This window comes from Clarias gariepinus, chromosome 28 (genome assembly GCF_024256425.1).
Source record: "Clarias gariepinus isolate MV-2021 ecotype Netherlands chromosome 28, CGAR_prim_01v2, whole genome shotgun sequence".
Taxonomy (NCBI): domain Eukaryota; kingdom Metazoa; phylum Chordata; class Actinopteri; order Siluriformes; family Clariidae; genus Clarias; species Clarias gariepinus.
Genome location: NC_071127.1, coordinates 19,122,515 through 19,142,251, shown reverse-complemented (window position 1 = coordinate 19,142,251; position 19,737 = coordinate 19,122,515). Strand labels below are relative to the sequence as shown.

The 19,737-nt window shown below is 41.6% G+C and overlaps 1 protein-coding gene across 1 annotated transcript in view; it reads right to left on the bottom strand.

Moving 5' to 3' along the window:
* kcnh8 (potassium voltage-gated channel, subfamily H (eag-related), member 8) overlaps positions 1-19,737 on the bottom strand; it is a 47,610-nt gene that overhangs the window by 9,155 nt on the left and 18,718 nt on the right. The window contains exons 7-11 of the mRNA XM_053489974.1: positions 19,264-19,471; positions 13,765-13,968; positions 12,935-13,134; positions 8,258-8,507; positions 6,115-6,329 (exon numbers count right to left, since the gene is read on the bottom strand). Of these exons, the coding sequence (XP_053345949.1) occupies positions 6,115-6,329; positions 8,258-8,507; positions 12,935-13,134; positions 13,765-13,968; positions 19,264-19,471 (1,077 nt within the window). The remainder of the gene's footprint in view (positions 1-6,114; positions 6,330-8,257; positions 8,508-12,934; positions 13,135-13,764; positions 13,969-19,263; positions 19,472-19,737) is intronic.

The following is a 19,737-nucleotide window of genomic DNA, read 5'->3' as shown; positions in this document are numbered from 1 at the left end:
TCAAAAACGTGTATTATGAAAACACATTGGGGGGGGGGGGGGTGATATGGATATGGAATAGCCTTCCAATGAATGTTCAGGACTCACAGTCTCAGTCTCACAGTGTCTGGGCTGAAAGCCTGGGCCCGTATTCACAACACGTCTTTGAATTCTCTCAGAAAGCTTTTATCTTAGCCTTAAAAGTTATATCTCGACTTTTTGTCCTAGAATAAAAGTGATTTAGGAAACTTCTCAGAGCAACTCTGAGTAAGCAAAGTACAAAAATCTTTATCTTAGGAAGGAGGTGTGGTTGACCCCGTTGCTAGGAAGGACACAGCAATTTAAGGACTGTAATTGGTTAATAAAAAAATTAGTAAAACCTTGCAGTTTGTGTCGATAATCTGTCTATCGTACAAAAATACAGAGTTAAATTTAATCCATTTGAAGTTCTCTATAGTAACATAAAAAGTCTAGCTACAAATATTAAGTCTGTCACGCTCTGGGTGTAAAGGCAGGTGTTGACGCCGTGGGCGGAAGGAGCAGGCATAGAGGCAGAGGGGTGGTGTAACCAAAAAAAGAGTCTTTTTAATGATAATTAAACAAAGTATAAATAAAGATACAACCAAAGGAACAAACAAACTTAAATGATACTTAACTTTGTGCTAACAGGAGCTCTCTGGCAAGACACAGACAAGGGGAGACACATAACACGCCCTGCGGCGAGACACCTAACGCGCCCTGCGGCGAGACACATAACACGCCCTGCGGCGAGACACATAACACGCCCTGCGGCGAGACACATAACACGCCCTGCGGCGAGACACATAACACGCCCTGCGGCGAGACACATAACACGCCCTGCGGCGAGACACATAACACGCCCTGCGGCGAGACACATAACACGCCCTGCGGCGAGACACATAACACGCCCTGCGGCGAGACACATAACACGCCCTGCGGCGAGACACATAACACGCCCTGCGGCGAGACACATAACACGCCCTGCGGCGAGACACATAACACGCCCTGCGGCGAGACACATAACAGGGGGACAAACACAACAGGACCTAAACGAGGTGTGGAGCTGAAACGAGACACTAGGGAGAACAGGAGACACTAGAGACACAGGAGACACTAGAGACACAGGAGACACTGGAGACACTGGAGACACTGGAGACACTGGAGACACTGGAGACACTGGAGACACTGGAGACACTGGAGACACTGGAGACACTGGAGACACTGGAGACACTGGAGACACTGGAGACACTGGAGAGGACAGGAGACACGTAACGACGAGACGAGAGACCAAGAGAGGGACAGGACAAGGGCTAAAGACATGGCAATCAGCTAGGCATGGCTTCTAGCTAAACATGGTTAAGCATTGCTTAACCATGGCAGTTAGCTACACATACACCTAGCTAAGCATGTCTTCAGCCCCAACATGCACTAAGCTATACTTACCTACTAGCTTAAACACACTAGGGAATAGGGGCACAGAAGCATAGACAAAGACTACCCAGTGGCTAGGCGAGGCAGCCCTCCAAGGCTAAGCGAGGCAGCACTCACAAGCTAGTCGTTACTCCAAAGCCCGGAGGGACCGCACTCTAAACCTAGGCACACTGGGACGCTAGGGGGAGAGGAAACACAGACAAGGGATACCCAGTGGCTAGGCTAGGGGGCCCTCATAGGCTAGGCTAGGGGACCATCAAAGGCTAGGCTAGGGGACCATCATATGCTAGGCTAGGGGACCATCATAGGCTAGGCTAGGGGACCATCCAAGGCTAGGCTAGGGGACCATCATAGGCTAGGCTAGGGGACCATCATAGGCTAGGCTAGGGGACCATCATAGGCTAAGCTAGGGGACCAGCAAAGGCTAGGCTCAGGACACATCAAAGGCTAGGCTGAGGACACATCAAAGGCTAGGCTCAGGACACATCAAAGGCTAGGTTCAGGAAACATCAAAGGCTAGGCTGAGGACACATCAAAGGCTAGGCTAGGGGACACCTAAAGGCTAGGCTCACTGGGCAACTCGGGAAAGAGGAAACACAGGATAGCTAGAGACACAGAAGGGCTATGGCTAGAAGCATGCTAGTACTGTAACTGTACTATAAACTCAACATAGCATTTAGCTAATCATGCTCCTAGCCACACATACACCTAACTGCTTACCTGCTCTAGCTAACCACAAGAACACAGGAGGACAGGACCGAATCAGCTCCACTAACACAGACACACAAAACATACACAGAGACATTGCCAATAAGAGAGCCCAAGTTAACACAATCTAAAATCAAAATACAAATTAAACAAATAAAAACAAACCAAAATGCCCACATAACTGACAGTGGTTTTACCCAAAAATGCTCGACCCAGTTTCCCAGTCTAAACAGCTATTTATAGATTGGTTGATGGCTACCTCGGTTCAGGTGTGCACTGCATCACCTGACCGAGGTGCCTGCTGGGAAACTGAGTCGGCCAACAAAAACTACAAACTAAAAACAGTGACCTCTAGTGGAGGACCCTTACAAGTCAGCTCAGTCGATCCCACTATCTTTCATTTACAGACCCCCAGGGCCGTACTCTGAGCTTCTCTGTGAATTTGCAGATTTCTTCTCAAACCTGGTCGTTTTTGTGGACAAAGTGTTAATTGCTGGAGATTTTAATATTAATTTTGAAAACCCAGAAGACTCTCTGAGAACAGCATTTATGTCCATACTGGACTCGGTAGGAGTAAATCAGTGTGTAGTAGGACCCACTCATAAAGCAGGTCACACTTTAGATTTAATAATATTATTCGGATTAAGTATAAGAAACATAATCACAATTACACAGTCTGAAGTTATCTCAGATCACTGTCTTGTCTCAATTAAAGTATCTCATAGTAATAATGTACACACAGCACTGCGCTACCGCCTTAAACGTACATTCACATTAAATACCACACAGAGCTTTATCAATAATCTTCCAGAGTTATCAACTGTGATTGGATGGCCATCTGATTCCACAGAACTCGATCAGGCGACTGAATATTTAGAGTCAACACTTCGTTATACCTTATATAATGTAGCTCCAGTTAAAAGGAGAACGATTAGCGATAAGAAACTCGCTCCTTTGTATAATGACCACACACACACACACACACTTTAAAACAGACCACTTAAAAATTAGAATGCAAATGGCATCAAACTAAATTGTTAGTATTCCAAATAGCATGGAAGGAGAGCATCCTAAACTATAGAAAAGCTCTTAGTGAGATCGTTGTATCTCTCCACTCTTATAGAAAACAACAAATAATCCTAGATTTTTATTTAATACCTTAGCCAAATGAATTAAAAACAAGACCACAGCAGAAATCTTTTCAATTTTCAATCTTTTCTAACTTTTTTAATAACATAAATATTAGGCAAAAAATTCAGGTTTTGAAACCAGACAGTTTAAATGATACAGATGATAAACTAACCACACCACAAAACCTAAAATACTTTACTGCTCTTAAAGAAAGTAAAGTATTGTAACAGGTTCGACCCATGTTGCACGGGAGGCACCATAAAGTACGGACACGAGGCGAGGTCTTACGGGAATAAGGTAATTTAGGTAAATGGGGAAGAAAAAGGTTAAAGGAGGGAGGATGGAAAGATAGGGAAGGAAGGTTGTGCACGTGCAGTTCTGGTGGGCAGTGCCCCGCTGGCATTCAATTCAATTCAATTTTATTTGTATAGCGCTTTTAATTTACGATTTACATGTGGCATGTGGACAGAGGCTGGTGAGTGGTGGGCAGAGTGGCAGCGTGGGTCCGTGTGGACAGTAGCTCCTTTCTTCGTCCGCTCGCACTGACTCTGCTCTCGGCGGATGGCCAAACCAGCCCCTCCCAGCTTTCTCTGTGAGCGCGGCCTCAGAAGGAAAGGGGTGACTTTCCCTGGCTGGGAACAGGGGCCGTGACGTGATCCTCCTTGCGGCCTTTTCCTCCTCAGTAGCAGGGTCACCATAATCCGGCTCCAGTGTGAGAGCTGAAGAGCTGCGGGAGCTGCGGCAGTGAGCTGTCCTCGTCGCAAGGCTCCACTCTTTGAAGTCCCTAAGATGCGTTACATTGCCCCGCTAGCTTGCTACTCTTCCGCGTTCTGCACGCACGTCGCACTCACACCGTGTAGTAAAGTCCAGTAGCTCAACAGACCCCAAGCTACACTCCCTGTTGTGTTTTATAGCACGGGGAGAAGCCCGGGATCATAGAGCAACCCTGCTCCTTTGCACACCTGCAGATAGGGGAAACCGCCTATCTAGTGAGCGAGGAGTGAGCGAGGAGCTATACTGATTTTGGTGCATGCCCATCACAGGCGCATGCCGTGACAACTAATTTTACTCTCAATCTCTTCCTCAAAATCGTCAACCTGTAAATTAGATCCTATATGACACATTTTCTCAAGCAGATAGTACCAGCGATAACAGAACACCTGTTGAAAGTAATTAACTCTTCACTCAGCAGTGGGTATGTTACCAAATCCTTTAAATGAGCAGTTATTAAACTATATTTATTAAACTGTATTTAAATGGTGCCTATTCTGCATGTTCTCTAGTGGAGTTTGGTGTTCCACAAGGTTCTGTTTTATGCCCACTGCTTTTTTACCTTTACATGCTTCCTTTGGGCAACATAATTCGTAAGCATGGTATTAGTTTTCATTGTTATGCTGATGACACACAATATAGGTCTCAGCAAACCAGACGAGAAAAATCAGTTTACTACAGTTGAGCAATGTGTGCAGGACATAAGAGATTGGATGTTAATTAACTTCCTTCTGCTTAATCCTGATAAGACAGAAATTCTAGTCATAGGACCACAGGCAGGTAGAAGTAAGCTTTCTGATCACACTGTGATTACTTTAAACACAACTTTAAACTTTAAATGTCCTTTCTTTTCCATCAAGTGCAACATTGAAAGACCTCGGTGTGATAGACTCCAGACATTCATTTAAAGCTCATGTAGATAATATTACCAGGATAGCATTCTTTCACCTTAGAAATACTGCCAAGATAAGAAATATATATTGTCACTAAAAAAACTAGTTCATGCTTTTATCACCTCTAGGATGGACTATTGTAATGCCTTACTGTCTGGTTGTCAAACAAGCTTCAGCTAGTCCAGAATGCAGCAGCGAGAGTACTCACCAGAACCAGAAGATATGAGCACATCACCCCTATCTTATCTTCACTCCATTGGCTCCCTGTGAAATTTCGCATTGATTTTAAAATACTACTCTTGACATATAAAGCATTAAATGGTCTCGCGCCGCAGTACCTGAGCGAACTGCTAGTGTCTTACAATCCGCCACACCTACTTCGATCAAAGGATGCAGGCTGCTTGTCAGTACCGCGTATTATGAAAAATACAGCTGGGGGCGGAGCTTTTTCATACAAAGCCCCAAAGTTATGGAATGGCCTTGCTATTAATATTTGGGACTCAGACACAGTCTCAGTGTTCAAGTCCAGGCTTAAAACCTATTTTTTTAATCAAGCATTTTTATAAATAGATTAGCCTTAGGTAAAGGAGCAGATCTGGGGGACTCATGGACGTAGAGTATTATGGTGAACTGGTATGTTTAGATGCTGTCCTCCCCACTCTCATTGATCACTCAGGTTTGCTGACCATGAAGTGATTGGTCACTTTCGTCTCAGTTCTCCCTCATGTCTGTGTTTCCTTCTGGCTCTCCCTTTTAGTTATGCTGTCTGCCGGGGTCCCTAGATTAGTATAGTGTGTATAGTGCATCGTGCCCAAAGTATATGATGGGGTGAGTGAGTGTGTGCTTGTGTCCTACAATGGGTTGTCACTACCCCCCCCCCATTCCATACACCAGGTAAGCAGAATAGAAGAACAAAAGCATAATTATTTTCCTAAAAAATTAATTAATGTACTGTACATTTTCCCCTCCTAAGTTCATAAGTATTGCATAACCATAGTACCTACTGTACATGGCCATTTGATTGAGCACCAAAAGGTGGTCTCTGAATTTTGTATGTACTGTAAATGCACAAAGTAACCATCATGAAGACACGCCACACCAGAACACCCAGGACCCCTCAGAAAGAACAGTATCCAACTGGAGGTGAGGGCGTAATATTTAAAAAAGATGCATGGCTTACGTGGCTATCCTGCTCCTCTCTAAGGTTGTAGGTGAGGTCTTGAGTAATGTCCTGGACAAAGTGGTGGGAGTACTCAGGGTACAGGTCCAGCACCTCATACAGTCCCCTCAGATTAATGCACTGCAACTCACAATATGTCAGTGCTTTCACGTCTGCACTTGTCTTTATCACCCAGTTTTCCACGGACAAGTTGGCTCCAATCAGGTCCCCTTTACCTGCATATGGACACAGTAAAGTGATGGTCAGTTATAGCCATAGTGAGAAACTATTATTCTAGAAATCTATTACTCACGTAATAAACACAATGAAACACTTATGTGCTTGAGAGATGTTTTTTGTATGTTTTGATATGTTGCATCTCTCCTTTGTGTTCAGTGAGAAGCACATACTAATGATAAGACAGTACAATGGCCTTACCTCGGTGTCAGAGGGATCGAGCTCTGATGATCATCGTCAGGAAAGAGATGTGTAGGAGGTGTGTGTTTTTTCCTGCCAGTGTCACAAGACATGAACGCAAACACAGACTGTACACACATGCATGCATTTACATTACATGAAGCAACTGACGGATGAAGACATTGTGTATTTACAATAAACACAAAGACCCTGAAACTATATAACGGGGCAAAGTGCCTGTAACAGCTAGAACACAATGTGGGTAAAAGACACAAAAGCTAGACAATGAGTGCTGTAGAACACATCACTTAAATACCTGTGCTCATTAAGCCCTGATGTGAATCAGGTACAAAAACTTACGTGAGGTTCAGTAAATAAAGGGAACCGTAGTTGTGCCAGACCCCCCAGTTTAATAATGTGGGGCTCCTAAAGCATGTTGTGTTCTCAGGATGGGGTCAGAGGCACACAGGTCTCTCAGTTTCCAGAGGCCCTTGGGTTGGTTCCCCTTAGCATAGCAGGCTGGACATAGCAGAGTGATCACTTCATAGCTAAGCATGTGCATGTAATGACCGCCACCACTCACATCCTCTGCACAGACAGAAGGGAGAGCAACAGCCTCGCAAGGCCAGACTGAGGAGCAACATCCTCCGTGTAGAGGAGAGGAGAGTGATGTATACAGGATAGTGAGGGGGAAGGAGCGATGTCCGCTGTGAAGCAATGAGGAAGAGTGAAATACTTGGGCTGAGAAATAAGCCAAGAGTAATGTCCTGAACAAAGCATCACAGCCATGCACATCACAGCCTTACAGCAGAGCAACATAAGGAACACAGGCGGATGGCATGGAGATGTCTGAATTGGAGGAGAGAGATAGAGTGATGCTCATGGCAATCCCATGGACTGCAACGTCCTCCTCTGCAGAGAGACAGAGGGAGTAATGAGGGTACGTAATGGGGCGGGGTCGGCCTCAGTGGGGGAGGGTTGGTGCTTTTTTAACCATTACCGCATTTCTAAAAAGTCAGAGAACAAACTTCTGCACTGAATAAATGTACAGTACAGTACATAACTTTTATCAGTATTAAAGTTCTATTTTATCAGTAAAATATTTAGAGATTTAATTCTGCTTTGCATAAATATGCTATTCACCGTACCTTTTCCCATCCTCATTGTTCGGTACTAAAGACTTCATAAGTATTGCATGACCAACTGACTGTAAACAAAAGGTGGCCTCAAAATTTGTCATGGTACTGTAAATGCAAAAAAGTAACTTTACACTTTGCTTTCGACTAGATGATTAGATCTACTAGATCGTTCAGCTACAGGAGCGTTAGTGAGCTCAGGCACTGATGTTGGGAAGATGAGAAGATTCTGGCTCCAGTTCATTCCAAAGGTCTTCTACAGAGGGTTGGGTTCAGTCTGAACACGCCTTGTCTTCATGGAGCTTGCTTTGTGAATCTCACATGGACAACGTCAGGCTGGATGAGGGTTTGGGCCTCTTAGTTCCAGTGCAAGAAAACTGATGCTCCAGTACAGAGACATTCTGTACAACTGTGAGCTTTACACACTTTGAGGACTTTGTGGAAACAGTTTTGGGGGCTTGAGGGGAAGAACCACATCTGGTTGTAATGGTCAGGTGTACATATTTAGCTATATAGTGAATAGATTATACAGACATAGACACATACTGTACACATAGTACATACAGGTGCATGAGAACATTACCAGATGTAAATGTCCATGAGTAACTAACCAAGAATAGCAAGCACCATGCCATTCTTGAGCACCTCCATGGAGCCGGAGCAGATAAAGTAGAGGGCCTGCAGTGCATCTCCTTGCCGCAGGAGGTATTCTCCAGGTGCGCAAAACGATGTCTTAATGTGAAGAGACAGAGAGCGCAAACAACCCCGACTCAGAGATGAGAACACGGCCAGCTCCAGAATTTCCTTATTCAGGTGCATGGCGATGTCCGAGCGCAACTCGTCAGGGAAGTCTTTCAGGAGCTAGAACAAGAGAAATGTATCGGTGATGTGAGCTCGGGCGACTTGTGTCCAAATAAAAAACACCAAGCTACAAACTCCCACGTCACACTTCCCATTTCTCACACTTTCATACTCAAAACATTGTCTGTGGAAGACGCAAGCAAAATCACTATGCTCTAGTCCTCTTTCTGACGAGGCACAAATAAACAGCTTTTATTTCGGAGCCTCACAGGTGTGCTGCATGTGGAACGCACCGGTACGGTGCACCACCACTTTTTTCTCTCCAAGTAAAAAAAATATATATATATTTATGTAATAATAGGGTTGAACAGATTAATAATCTTATAAAAAAAAAAATCAACATTCAAATGCATTTAAAGACAGCAGCAAAGTTACACACCAGCTGGAGCATTAAGGAGTGTGTGTGAGCAGTGACACAGTATTATCCAAGGGGGAAATCCATCCATCCATCCATCCATCCATCCATCCATCCATCTAGGAACTTCTGTAGTCCAACTAGGGACTGTGGAAGCCAATGGTGACCGTTGTAGTTATTCCCATTTGTTCAACCTCCAGTGAACAGTCACGCACACACACACACACACTCACACTCTACAGGCAATTTTAATTGAAATGTCAGTTAGTCTAATCTGCATGTGTTTGTACTGTGAGAGGAAACCGGAGTAAACAGAGGAAACCCAGCAAGCTGAGGGAAAACATGCAAACTTGATGCACACGGATCTGACGCGGGAATTGAACCCAGCTGGAGATGCAAGGAGTCAGTGCCAACCACTACGCCACCGTGCCGCCAAAAAGGGAAATGCAAGTCAATATTTACAGCGACATTAAAATATTTGCATGTTGTTTAATCATGTAGCACTTTTTATATTAACAGGATTAACACTCATCAAAGAAAAACAAACATGGTTACGAGAAAACCGCGCATGTGAGAGAGAGACACAGAGAGAGAGACACAGAGAGAGAGACACAGAGAGAGAGACACACAGAGAGAGAGACACAGAGAGAGAGACACACAGAGAGAGAGACACAGAGAGAGAGACACACAGAGAGAGAGACACAGAGAGAGAGACACAGAGAGAGAGACACAGAGAGAGAGACAGGCAGCACAAACTCATTTTATACTTGGTTATATCTTTCTTCTCCCCGTCATTTGTATTAATAACGATTCTTCTTTGACTGTATTTTCTCCAGTCCTCATCATCACCTCCATATTATTATTAGTAGTAGTAATGCTGTGGTTATTATTACTATTATTATTATTAAATTTTTTTTACATCTTACATTTTTCCATCTGTTTATTTCTATTATTATTTTGTGACTTGATTCTGAGCTTTGGCAATTCATACCAATAACGCACCCTTTGAATCTTTGAAGATTCTCTCTCTCTCTCTCTCTCAGCACCAGCTGATCCACTTTGTTGCACTTTTTTATCCTACAATTATCCTGATTTTCCCCTTTTTCATCTGTTTCTGTACATTCTGTCCTCATACATTCCCTGTGTCCCATAGCTCCTGCATGACTGCTGCACTCCACATACTGTTACTGTACGTGCATTATGTCTCTCTTTTGTTAGAGATTGATTTATTAGACCCTGAGTGCTCTTATGGATATAAATAGTGATACAGTGTTTTGTGTATGATTAAACGCAATGCAAATATTTAGTGCTCTCAATCAATTAAAAATTTATATCTAGCTAATCATGGTAATTGTCTGTGATTAATCACAATTTAAAAACATTCAGATTTACTTGTATTATAATCATGCAATGTTGGAATTAAGACATGCATGACAAACTGCTTAGAGGAAATATAATATACGCGGTGTAAACAGCATTCGAATGAAGTTTATCATGAATAATTGTTACATAAAACATAAAATTAAATAAGCCCACAAAAATAATGTTCATCCATCCCACAGTCTTGTAAGTACATTAACTGATCGTCTTTTCCCCGTAATATTTGTATATTATTATTATTATTAGATAATTATTGGTAATATTTTTCAAAAGCATGCACATTATGATACCAGCAGACAAGCTAATCCAGCACGTCAGTAAAATGCAGTATTTAAACCTCAAAATGAAATAAAAAATGAGTAAATACTCAAATACAAATGACTGAGAAAAAAGGTCCACTTTTAAAAAAAAAAAAAAGAACCCCCCCCTTGCACTAGGCTGGCTACGGGCCTGTAGTGTTAGACAAAATGGCTAAGCATGTGCAATGTCAGGCGCAGTCGACATCTAGTAACCTGTGAAATACACAGAATAGGTAATGTTACGAATGTGCACAGATTTCTCCAGCATGGACTCTGATCAAAGCCCGCCGTTTTATTTCACTTCACACTTCATGTAGTAACAGTAAACAACACACACATGCTGTGCTTTCTGAACAGGTCATGGGGAACAGCACTGCTGCTTCACTCCTCTCTCCTGATACTTTTCCAGGCGTCTTTTCGTCTCTCATCATCTTTCCAGCCTGACTGGAGTCTGTCATTCCCTGATCTGCCCTCGCTCTCACACTTCCATACGACTCCCTCACTCGCTCACTTCCTTCCTGTCAGTCAGACATATATTATTCATAACTCTGTGTTTCCACCTCATTCTTCCTCACTCGCGTTGCTCCTGGCACAGAGTGTCTGCAGAAGGTTTCACTGGGACACGTTCCATCTCGTTCAAACTGCCCACAGAAACCTTTCTATCCAGTATGTAGGAACCTAAAACCATGGAACGCACTGTACATGAAGGATAATTAGTCATTTCACTCTTTTTGCATTTTAACATGGATAGGAGTTTGAACCTCTTTAAACGTTTATACAAAACCGTATGTTCTAGATTATTAAAACAATCACTTGATTTGATCAGACCTCTGAATCTGCAGGGGTTCAGTTGAGCCTAAATATAAATAAAGGTTCTAACTTGGTTGTTTGTTTCTATTTTTAGAAGGACTTTTTTTTCCCTGCAGGACATTGGTTTGAAAAATATTGGCACCCTAAAGAATAATATTAAGTAAGGCATTATTAAAGAGAACTTCAGCATTGTGTTTTGTCCAACATGTTTGGAGATTCTGGTGGAAGAATCTGGGTCGAGTCCTTTAAACAGAAAATTATACACTCCGAGAAATCCTAGAAATAGTAACATGGACATGAATTTAATCTGTTCTGGAGGTGAGTTCTTAAGGTGAAAATTTGTATTGCGGAACACATTTTTCCATCGAAAATAATGTAAATGGAGATAATCAGTTCCATACTGAGCATTAATGAGCATTAAACTTCACTCAACACTAACTTATGATTCCTCTTGGCACCGACTGCTTTAAAAACTAAACTGACAGCGTCTCCTTCTTTTTATCTTCTTGCTACTGTTTTTGATAACATTTCTTGGGACCCATGAGGCTATGTCTTCACTTAATCACTAAAACACCAAAAAAAAAAGTATACGTGCTTCGCTTGGCTTTCCACTGACGCAAACAAGTCTTAAACGGCTCCCAGTTCGACTCAACTCGGTCCCTCAGTTGCCGAAAATGCTTCACCGTCCCAGGCAAATTTCTTGATAAATTTCTCCTCCACAAGTTGTTCATCTGTGTTAAATTAAATCCATCTGCTTCTCATTTGACCAACTTTGCAAAAACATTTGAACTAAAATTTACTAATAATTTAAGACAAAATAATTTTAGTTTAAGTAATTATTTACCTAAAAAACATCAAAGATATCAAGATACTAAGCTTTTCCTTTCTTTCTCTTTCATTTAAGTGTTCCAAATTTAAAAGAATAAAAAACAAACAGATTTTTTTTTTTCTAAGCTTTGGACGCTACTGTATGCTCTCTGTAATTCATATATTTTCAGAATTATTTAAATACGGATGCCTATTAATAATTAATACTATTAATAATAATTAATACTATTAATAATAATGTATACTACTATTAATAATAATAATAATAATAATAATAATAAAAAAATAATAATAATAAAAGTACACATCTGTGGTTCAATGTCACACTTTTTTTTAACCAAAGTGTTTGATTTTGGTGTAAAGTGAATTGACTGGTCTTATTTTAACATACTGTTCATTAAAACTACATGTTGTATTTTAATCCATTTATTATCCAATCATTTCAGTTAAAGCCTTTAATCAGGTACAGTACATCATTAAAGAAACAATTCTTGAGAAGTTGTGACCTTCTCATACACACGGTGGTTAGTGCTGTTCATGGTTGCTTTAAAACTAAATGCTAACAGATTTAAACATGTTGAACACTCGATTTTAACCTGATATCATCTAAGAACATTTTTTGGTTTGACACTTCTACACTGACTCTCCTAAAGCTTCCCTCACCTATCAGGAACACATGATGTAACTGATGCAATTATACATATTTCTTGGAAATCACTCTTGAAGTATATACACTGACATACTGAGAGTCGTACCTCATTTGAATCGATGCCACTGTTGACAGACCAGGTCGTCTGGAAGTACTCGAGCATGCGCTGCTTGAGGCTCTGCGGCAGGTGGTGAACCCTTATAAAGTCCTTCAGGTCATTAGTTCGGGTATGGTACGAGGACCAGCGCGAGTACATGCGCTGAATGATGGCTGTCACATTGCCAAATACCAGAGCATGCATGAGTGCTGCCATGGAGAGAATACACACACACACACACACACACACACACACACACAATTGTATATTCTGTTATACAGTATATATTATATACACTAATCAGAAATACATTCCATGGTCAAAAGTATGTGGACACCTGACCATCACATTCATACTGTATGTGCAGATTTTTTCTCCTTTACTGTAATAATCTCCTCTACTCTTCTGGAGTAGAGCGTTAACAAGGTCAGGCCATGGAGTAGGGCGAGAAGATTCCAGTTTCAGTTCAACCCAAATGTATTTAATGGAGTTGAGGTCAGAGTTCTGTGAGGTTCAGGATACTCAATTCCTTCTTAGTTCCAGTGAAGGGACAATGTAATTGCCTGCTACGAAATGTGTGGCACGAGTTTGGGGAAGAAGCATAGATTCAGGTTTACATACTTTTGGCCAAATAGTGTACCTTAATACACTAAGGCTTACTACACACCTTACCTACACAACACTGGGCAATTTGTATAATACATTCATTTGTTGTTACATCAAACATTTTACCCTTCTGACAAAAATAACAAAAAATCATGATTCGAGCTCAAAGATTACAAAATGCTACATTACCAGGTACCAGGTGATACCACATGCATACCAACACACATCCCCACCTCCAATAAGCATGGTGCAGATAGAGAAGATCTTCTCAGCGTCAGTATTAGCGGAGACATTGCCGAAGCCCACGCTGGTCAGACTGCTGAGGGTAAAGTAGAGTGACGCGATGTACACACTGCGCAATGAGGGGCCGCGCTTGGTTGAGCCATTCACTGTGGTGTAGGGGATCTCCAAACGCTTCCCCAGCTCATGTAGCCAACCTGTGAGAGTTCACATGGACACACACATGTGAGTGAAATCAGAGGAAAAACATTCTTCTCGTTACTCTGACACCTGACTTGTCTAGACATGTGCTATATAGTATTACATTAGCGTTACTACTGTGGGAATGACTGGAGATCATGTGTTCATATTTATTTACACCCCAAAGACCTACAGTACAGTATAGATGATTTCACAATTCACGTTGGTGGAACATAACCCTTTGCTATTTTGACACACTGTATACTGTAACTATATTCTGCACTGACATGTACAGCAGTATGTACAGAAAAAAAAAACTTTTAAAATAATTCAACCTTTATATATAAACTCTTGTTTAAGTACTTTGCAGTACTTTGGTTGGTGAGTTGTCTTCATCAATGGTCATAAATCTTTTTTTTGCTACCACAGTTTTGTGAATTTTCTTTTACAGACACAGGGTAGTCTGTGTACATTTATTACTTGAAATGTAAAGGGATTAGGAAAGAAAAAAAGATAATTACTTCACACTTCAGAGGGAGATCAGTCGCCCTCAGTCACCAGGGAAACTATTTATGTGTATTACTGTAACATCTAAAACTTAAGAGACTGGGACGCATTTGTCTTCATATACAGTAAACCGAGCTCAAGTAGAAGGGGTCCAGATCAGTAAACATCTACCATTTCTTCTAGAACAAGGAGACAGTGACCCAGATAGTAGATTCATTTTGTTTCCTGGCTGGATATACTGTATGGACGGCACGTCTCTGATTTAATATGATGTGCTTTTATTATTTACAGTAACCAAGATCAAAGAGTTTTGTGAATAAAAGCAGGATACTTTAACTGTGTTCTAGTTTACATCCCAATTCATTTATATTTCGCCCTGTTTCTGTTCCTCCCCTCCCACTTTGCTTGTACTGATGACATCATCCTCTATCCAGGACTACTGTTCTCTAAGTCCATACTGTGGTTAAACCAGTCACTCAAACAAACACAGCCACACTGGAAAACACAATTCATTTAGCCTTGTGGACAAATCAAGAGTGCAGTTTTTCCATACTTTAAGGTAATAGCACCAAAAGGAGAAAAAAATATAGCGACTTAACTTTCTAAAAAATTCTATATTTATTTCTATATTTATTTCTTTGATCATCTCCCTGATTGTTTTTGATGTCACTTCACCATGGATCCATGTCACATAGCACCTAATCGTGTGGACTTCTCCATCAGGCTGTGAGTGACACAATGGACAGTTTACAATCTGATTTGAGCAGGTAAGAGCATCCAGAATGAGACACATCTTTAGAAATCTGATCTGAATCTAATTTCAAACCACTTCTGGATGTACAGTAGTTTGAACCGAATTTTACTTTTTTTTTTGCTCAGAATACATTAAATCAATCTGATTTCAAACTCATTCCAATGTGGATACGCCAAATACACTGTACGAGCTTGCACATTATATACTGTACAACTGTGTGCTTCCACAACTGTGTTTAGAGGAAAAAGCACAAACTATATGGGTGTGAAGGTCAGGTTTGCATATATTATCAGCCATATTATAAAACAATAGATCCAGACTCTCGAGTAGATTGGAACATTGGAACAGTATACACAGTCATGTAAAAGTTTGATTCAAGGAGAGCACTAGTCCTGTTGTCATAGTTTTTAACACCTAAAAACCTCCGAGTGGCGCAGTGTTAAACTGCTCGCCCTAGCATCCGGAGATCGCTGGTTCGGTTCCGGGGTAAGCCTGTAACAACCCGCTCCGGAAAAGCCAACCGCTACGGAAACAGCGAAAGTCCTCTACAATGGAGAACTCTCGTTGCCCTACGCACTGAATGTGCAGGTGGCCTTAAGGATTAAGAATATACACACAGTATGTCTCCTAACCTGATTGTGGCTCTGTCACATACTGTCATGCTTGGGCTATTAATTATAGTCGCCTCTTAAAGGTAGTTTTGTGTCTCAGTTAGTGAAAATATTGAACTAATTAAAATATGTTTAAATACTTTATCAAAAAGTTGGAAGATTAGGTGTTTAATTTCAGTGTAAAAATATTCCTCTTTGTCTAGACGATTTCCAGACAGTAGCTTCAGTAAGTGCTGTCCAGAACGAATCTGAGTTAAGTGGTGGAACAAGGCAAAGCTCCATCAGTCCCTGATCAGAATGTCCTCTCCTAAAAGGAGTCCCTCGATTCTAAGCACACCATTTCAGGTTGGTCCTAATTACAGCTCAGGGAGACGGAGTAGCGGAGCTGCTGCAACACATCAGTGAGGCATTTCTTCTAATTACCTCCTCTCCTGCCCACATAACAGGGGTGTCTACGCTCTCTTTTCTCGATACAAGACAAATCACAACAAATGCACATGGACTATGATTGTTTAAAAAAGAGAGATAAAAAAACACGCAAGCATTCTTCATTCTGAGAGCCATAAAAGAGCTCTGAGAAAAGGAATCACATGACCAATATACAGTAGCGCTGCTCTTGAAACCTCACTGTAGAATTTCAGGAAGGTGACTCCTGTGTTTCTTGTGTTTCCCAAATTAGTTACCCCATGTACGATTCTGACCCGAGTTACCAGGCATCATGCAGTACTGTTTCTGTCACACGGTCTGCATCACCTTTGGGATAAACCGGAACTGGACATCCCAGCATCAGTGCCTGAGCTCACTAATGCTGTCGTTTCTAAATGAACACAAATCACTATACAGTATAGCGGAGTTTCATCTCCAGTCCTGAAGGGGTAGTGTCCAAGACATTATGGTGATTCCTTCGCTCAAACACAACGGATTATTTAGGTGTTGGTGAATTACTAACTGTACACTGTTCCTCCAGGGCTGGAGTGGAAGATGATCCCTGCCCCACAGCCATGCTCCAACATCTAGAGGAAAGCCTTCCCAGAAGAGGGACATGCATCACAACAGGAACGCATGGACCAAATCTGGAGTCTTTATGCAAAAAGGCATTTTCATGCTGGAACAGGTTTGGTCCTCTTAGTTCCAGTGAAGGAAAACCGTAATGCTACGGCATGCAGAGACACTCTGTACAATTTGTGTGCGTCCAGTTTGTGGTAAATGTTTGGGGGAAGAACCACATATGGGGCTGACAATCAGGTGACCTCCAAAGGTCAGACCAGCAAACTGCCAAAACTCCTGCCTGTATTGAGGTTAATTAATCAAGGACTGATGAGTAGCCGCACCTGGGCCGCACCTGGCTGCAACTTACCTTCTGAAATCCTTTGGAAGCATGCTCACATGTATTTTTTTTCTTTTTGACTTTGTTTTTGTTAAATAAATAATGGCATGGTGAAAGAGGTTATACAGTATGTTGGTGTTGGAGTTTGTATTTGCCTAATACGACGACCCGCCGTGATCAGATAATTCAAAATAATGAAAAGAATCAAAACATGTCTGACTGTATACACCACCAGTTCAATTTAAGGGGATCACTAGTTGTGCCAGTCTGTAGCAGTTGATGTCTGTCCCTTACCTGTCAGACAGACAAGCATGACTATGGCTCCATCACATACTGCCATGTTTGGGCCTTAACTCCAGCTATGATGGTTACCCCTTAATGGTAGTTTTATGTCTCAGGTTGTGAAAATATCAAAATTATAAAAATACATTTAAAGGGGTCATCCAGACCTATTTTTCAGTAAATGTTAATATGATCTTTAGGGTCCTAATAAAAAGTTTGTAATATATTTAATTAAAAATTCTCAAGGGTTGTGTAAAAAAAACACTACTTTTACCTGGTAAAAACTAGCTCTGTTCTCAGCAACCTGTTTCAGTACATGCTCCTTTAAATGATTACGATCTCTGCTGAGCCCGCCCCCCCCCCCAGTTCTGTGGGGCGTGTCTTCACAACACATGTGGGGTATAGCCACGGGAGTGTAGTCCAGTGCAGGCAATGCTTTGGACTGCATTACCCACAAAGCATTGCCCACAACGCAGTGCTTTGTGGGTAATGCAGCCCAAACTGGAAAACGCTGGAATATAGAGCCTGAGCCTGTTTTCTTCAGTCGTTTTTGGTTAGATTTAAGTACGGAACCTACGAGGAAGTTTGTAATATCGCCTGACAACGCAGAAATTAAAAGAATGGACATGCATCGACTCGATTTGTCTTTCTCATCACTGCATGGGCATGAATTAACGGGCTGTTGCGCTGCCGCGAGCAAAAACAACAAAAGCGGAGAAGCTTACTGAGAGAGATACGGACGCGATGTGTTTACTGATGTGTTTACATGACTTCTTAATCTTCGACAGACATCGTTATAAACCATCTAACGTAACAAAGGTAAGCATAATATAGTTTTCCGACTACGTACACAGTTTGTAACTAGACAATCACCTTAATGCATTAAGTGCATGTAGGCCCGTATGACCCCTTTAAAAGAGTTTCTACCAGGAAAAGTGTAATATCAGGTATTGTATTCGCATTTGATGGTAAAAAAAGTGTAATATGTTTTCATTATGGTCAAATAGTATTAATATAAGTAGGGTGAAAATTATCTGTCAGAGCACCTCAGTGGTGTTTTAACTCTATTCCTCTTCATCTGCTTTGTCTAGACAATTTCCAGACAGTAGCTTCAGTAAGTGCTGTCCAGAACGAATCTGAGTTAAGTGGTGGAACAAGGCAAAGCTCCATCAGTCCCTGATCAGAATGTCCTCTCCTAAAAGGAGTCCCTCGATTCTAAGCACACCATTTCAGGTTGGTCCTAATTACAGCTCAGGGAGACGGAGTAGCGGAGCTGCTGCAATACATCAGTGAGGCATTTCTTCTAATTACCTCCTCTCCTGGCATCTCCTGGGCCGAATCTTGTCATTTTCAAATCTCTTCCTTTACTCTCCTTATGGCATCCCTCCACCCTGCACCTCTATACTGGTAGCATAATTAGCATAATTACCATGTAAGCTGTTGCACTGTAATGGCACTTACTCTCTTGTCGCAAATTTGTTGATTTCTTTCTTTATTCTACAATATTGATTAATTGAACTTCTCATAATTATATGTGACAAACCTCTTCAGTGAGCACAAAGAGAAGAGTTCCCCAGAACTGATCAGCTCACTTAGACAGGGGTAATTCCATCAAAGGAGGGTTTCATGACACGCTTAATTTATTGTTGTGTACCTCCAAAATATCTCTGTTTATAAGTTACATCCCAAGTGAAGTGTGCGTAAGCAATTTTAGTAACAACAGTGGAATGATTGATGTGCTGGTCATAAGGAGCTTGGTTATACAGTAATACTCTAATATATCTCAAATATACAGTACTGTATGAGGAAAATTTGAGTGTAACGATCTCACCTATATCCCAAGTGGTGTGCCCATTGCTGTCCATCTCCTTCTTTCCAATGATGTACCAGATACAGGCCATCCAGTGAGCCAGCAGGGCAAACATGGACATAAGCAGGGTGAGCACCACCGCGCTGTGCTGAGAGTAGCGGTCCATTTTTTGCAACAAGCGCAGCAGACGCAGCAAACGTACTGTCTTTAACAAGTGCACAACTGAGACCTGTAACACAAAAGTACATCATGACTATTATATCCTAATATCATGAGTTTTTTCATGATTAAAGACAAAAGCCACTTTATATCACAGATTTATACACTGCAGACATTTCAGATGGTCAAATTATTCAAGCTAAGAAAACAATTAAGGTGATTTGAAATGACTGGAACTGACTTAAGAGATGTCCAACACATTACACAAAACCTGTAAAGATAGTGCTGATACTTTAAAGACCCTTCTCGTCTCATTGCTGACCAGGCGGGCAGCTG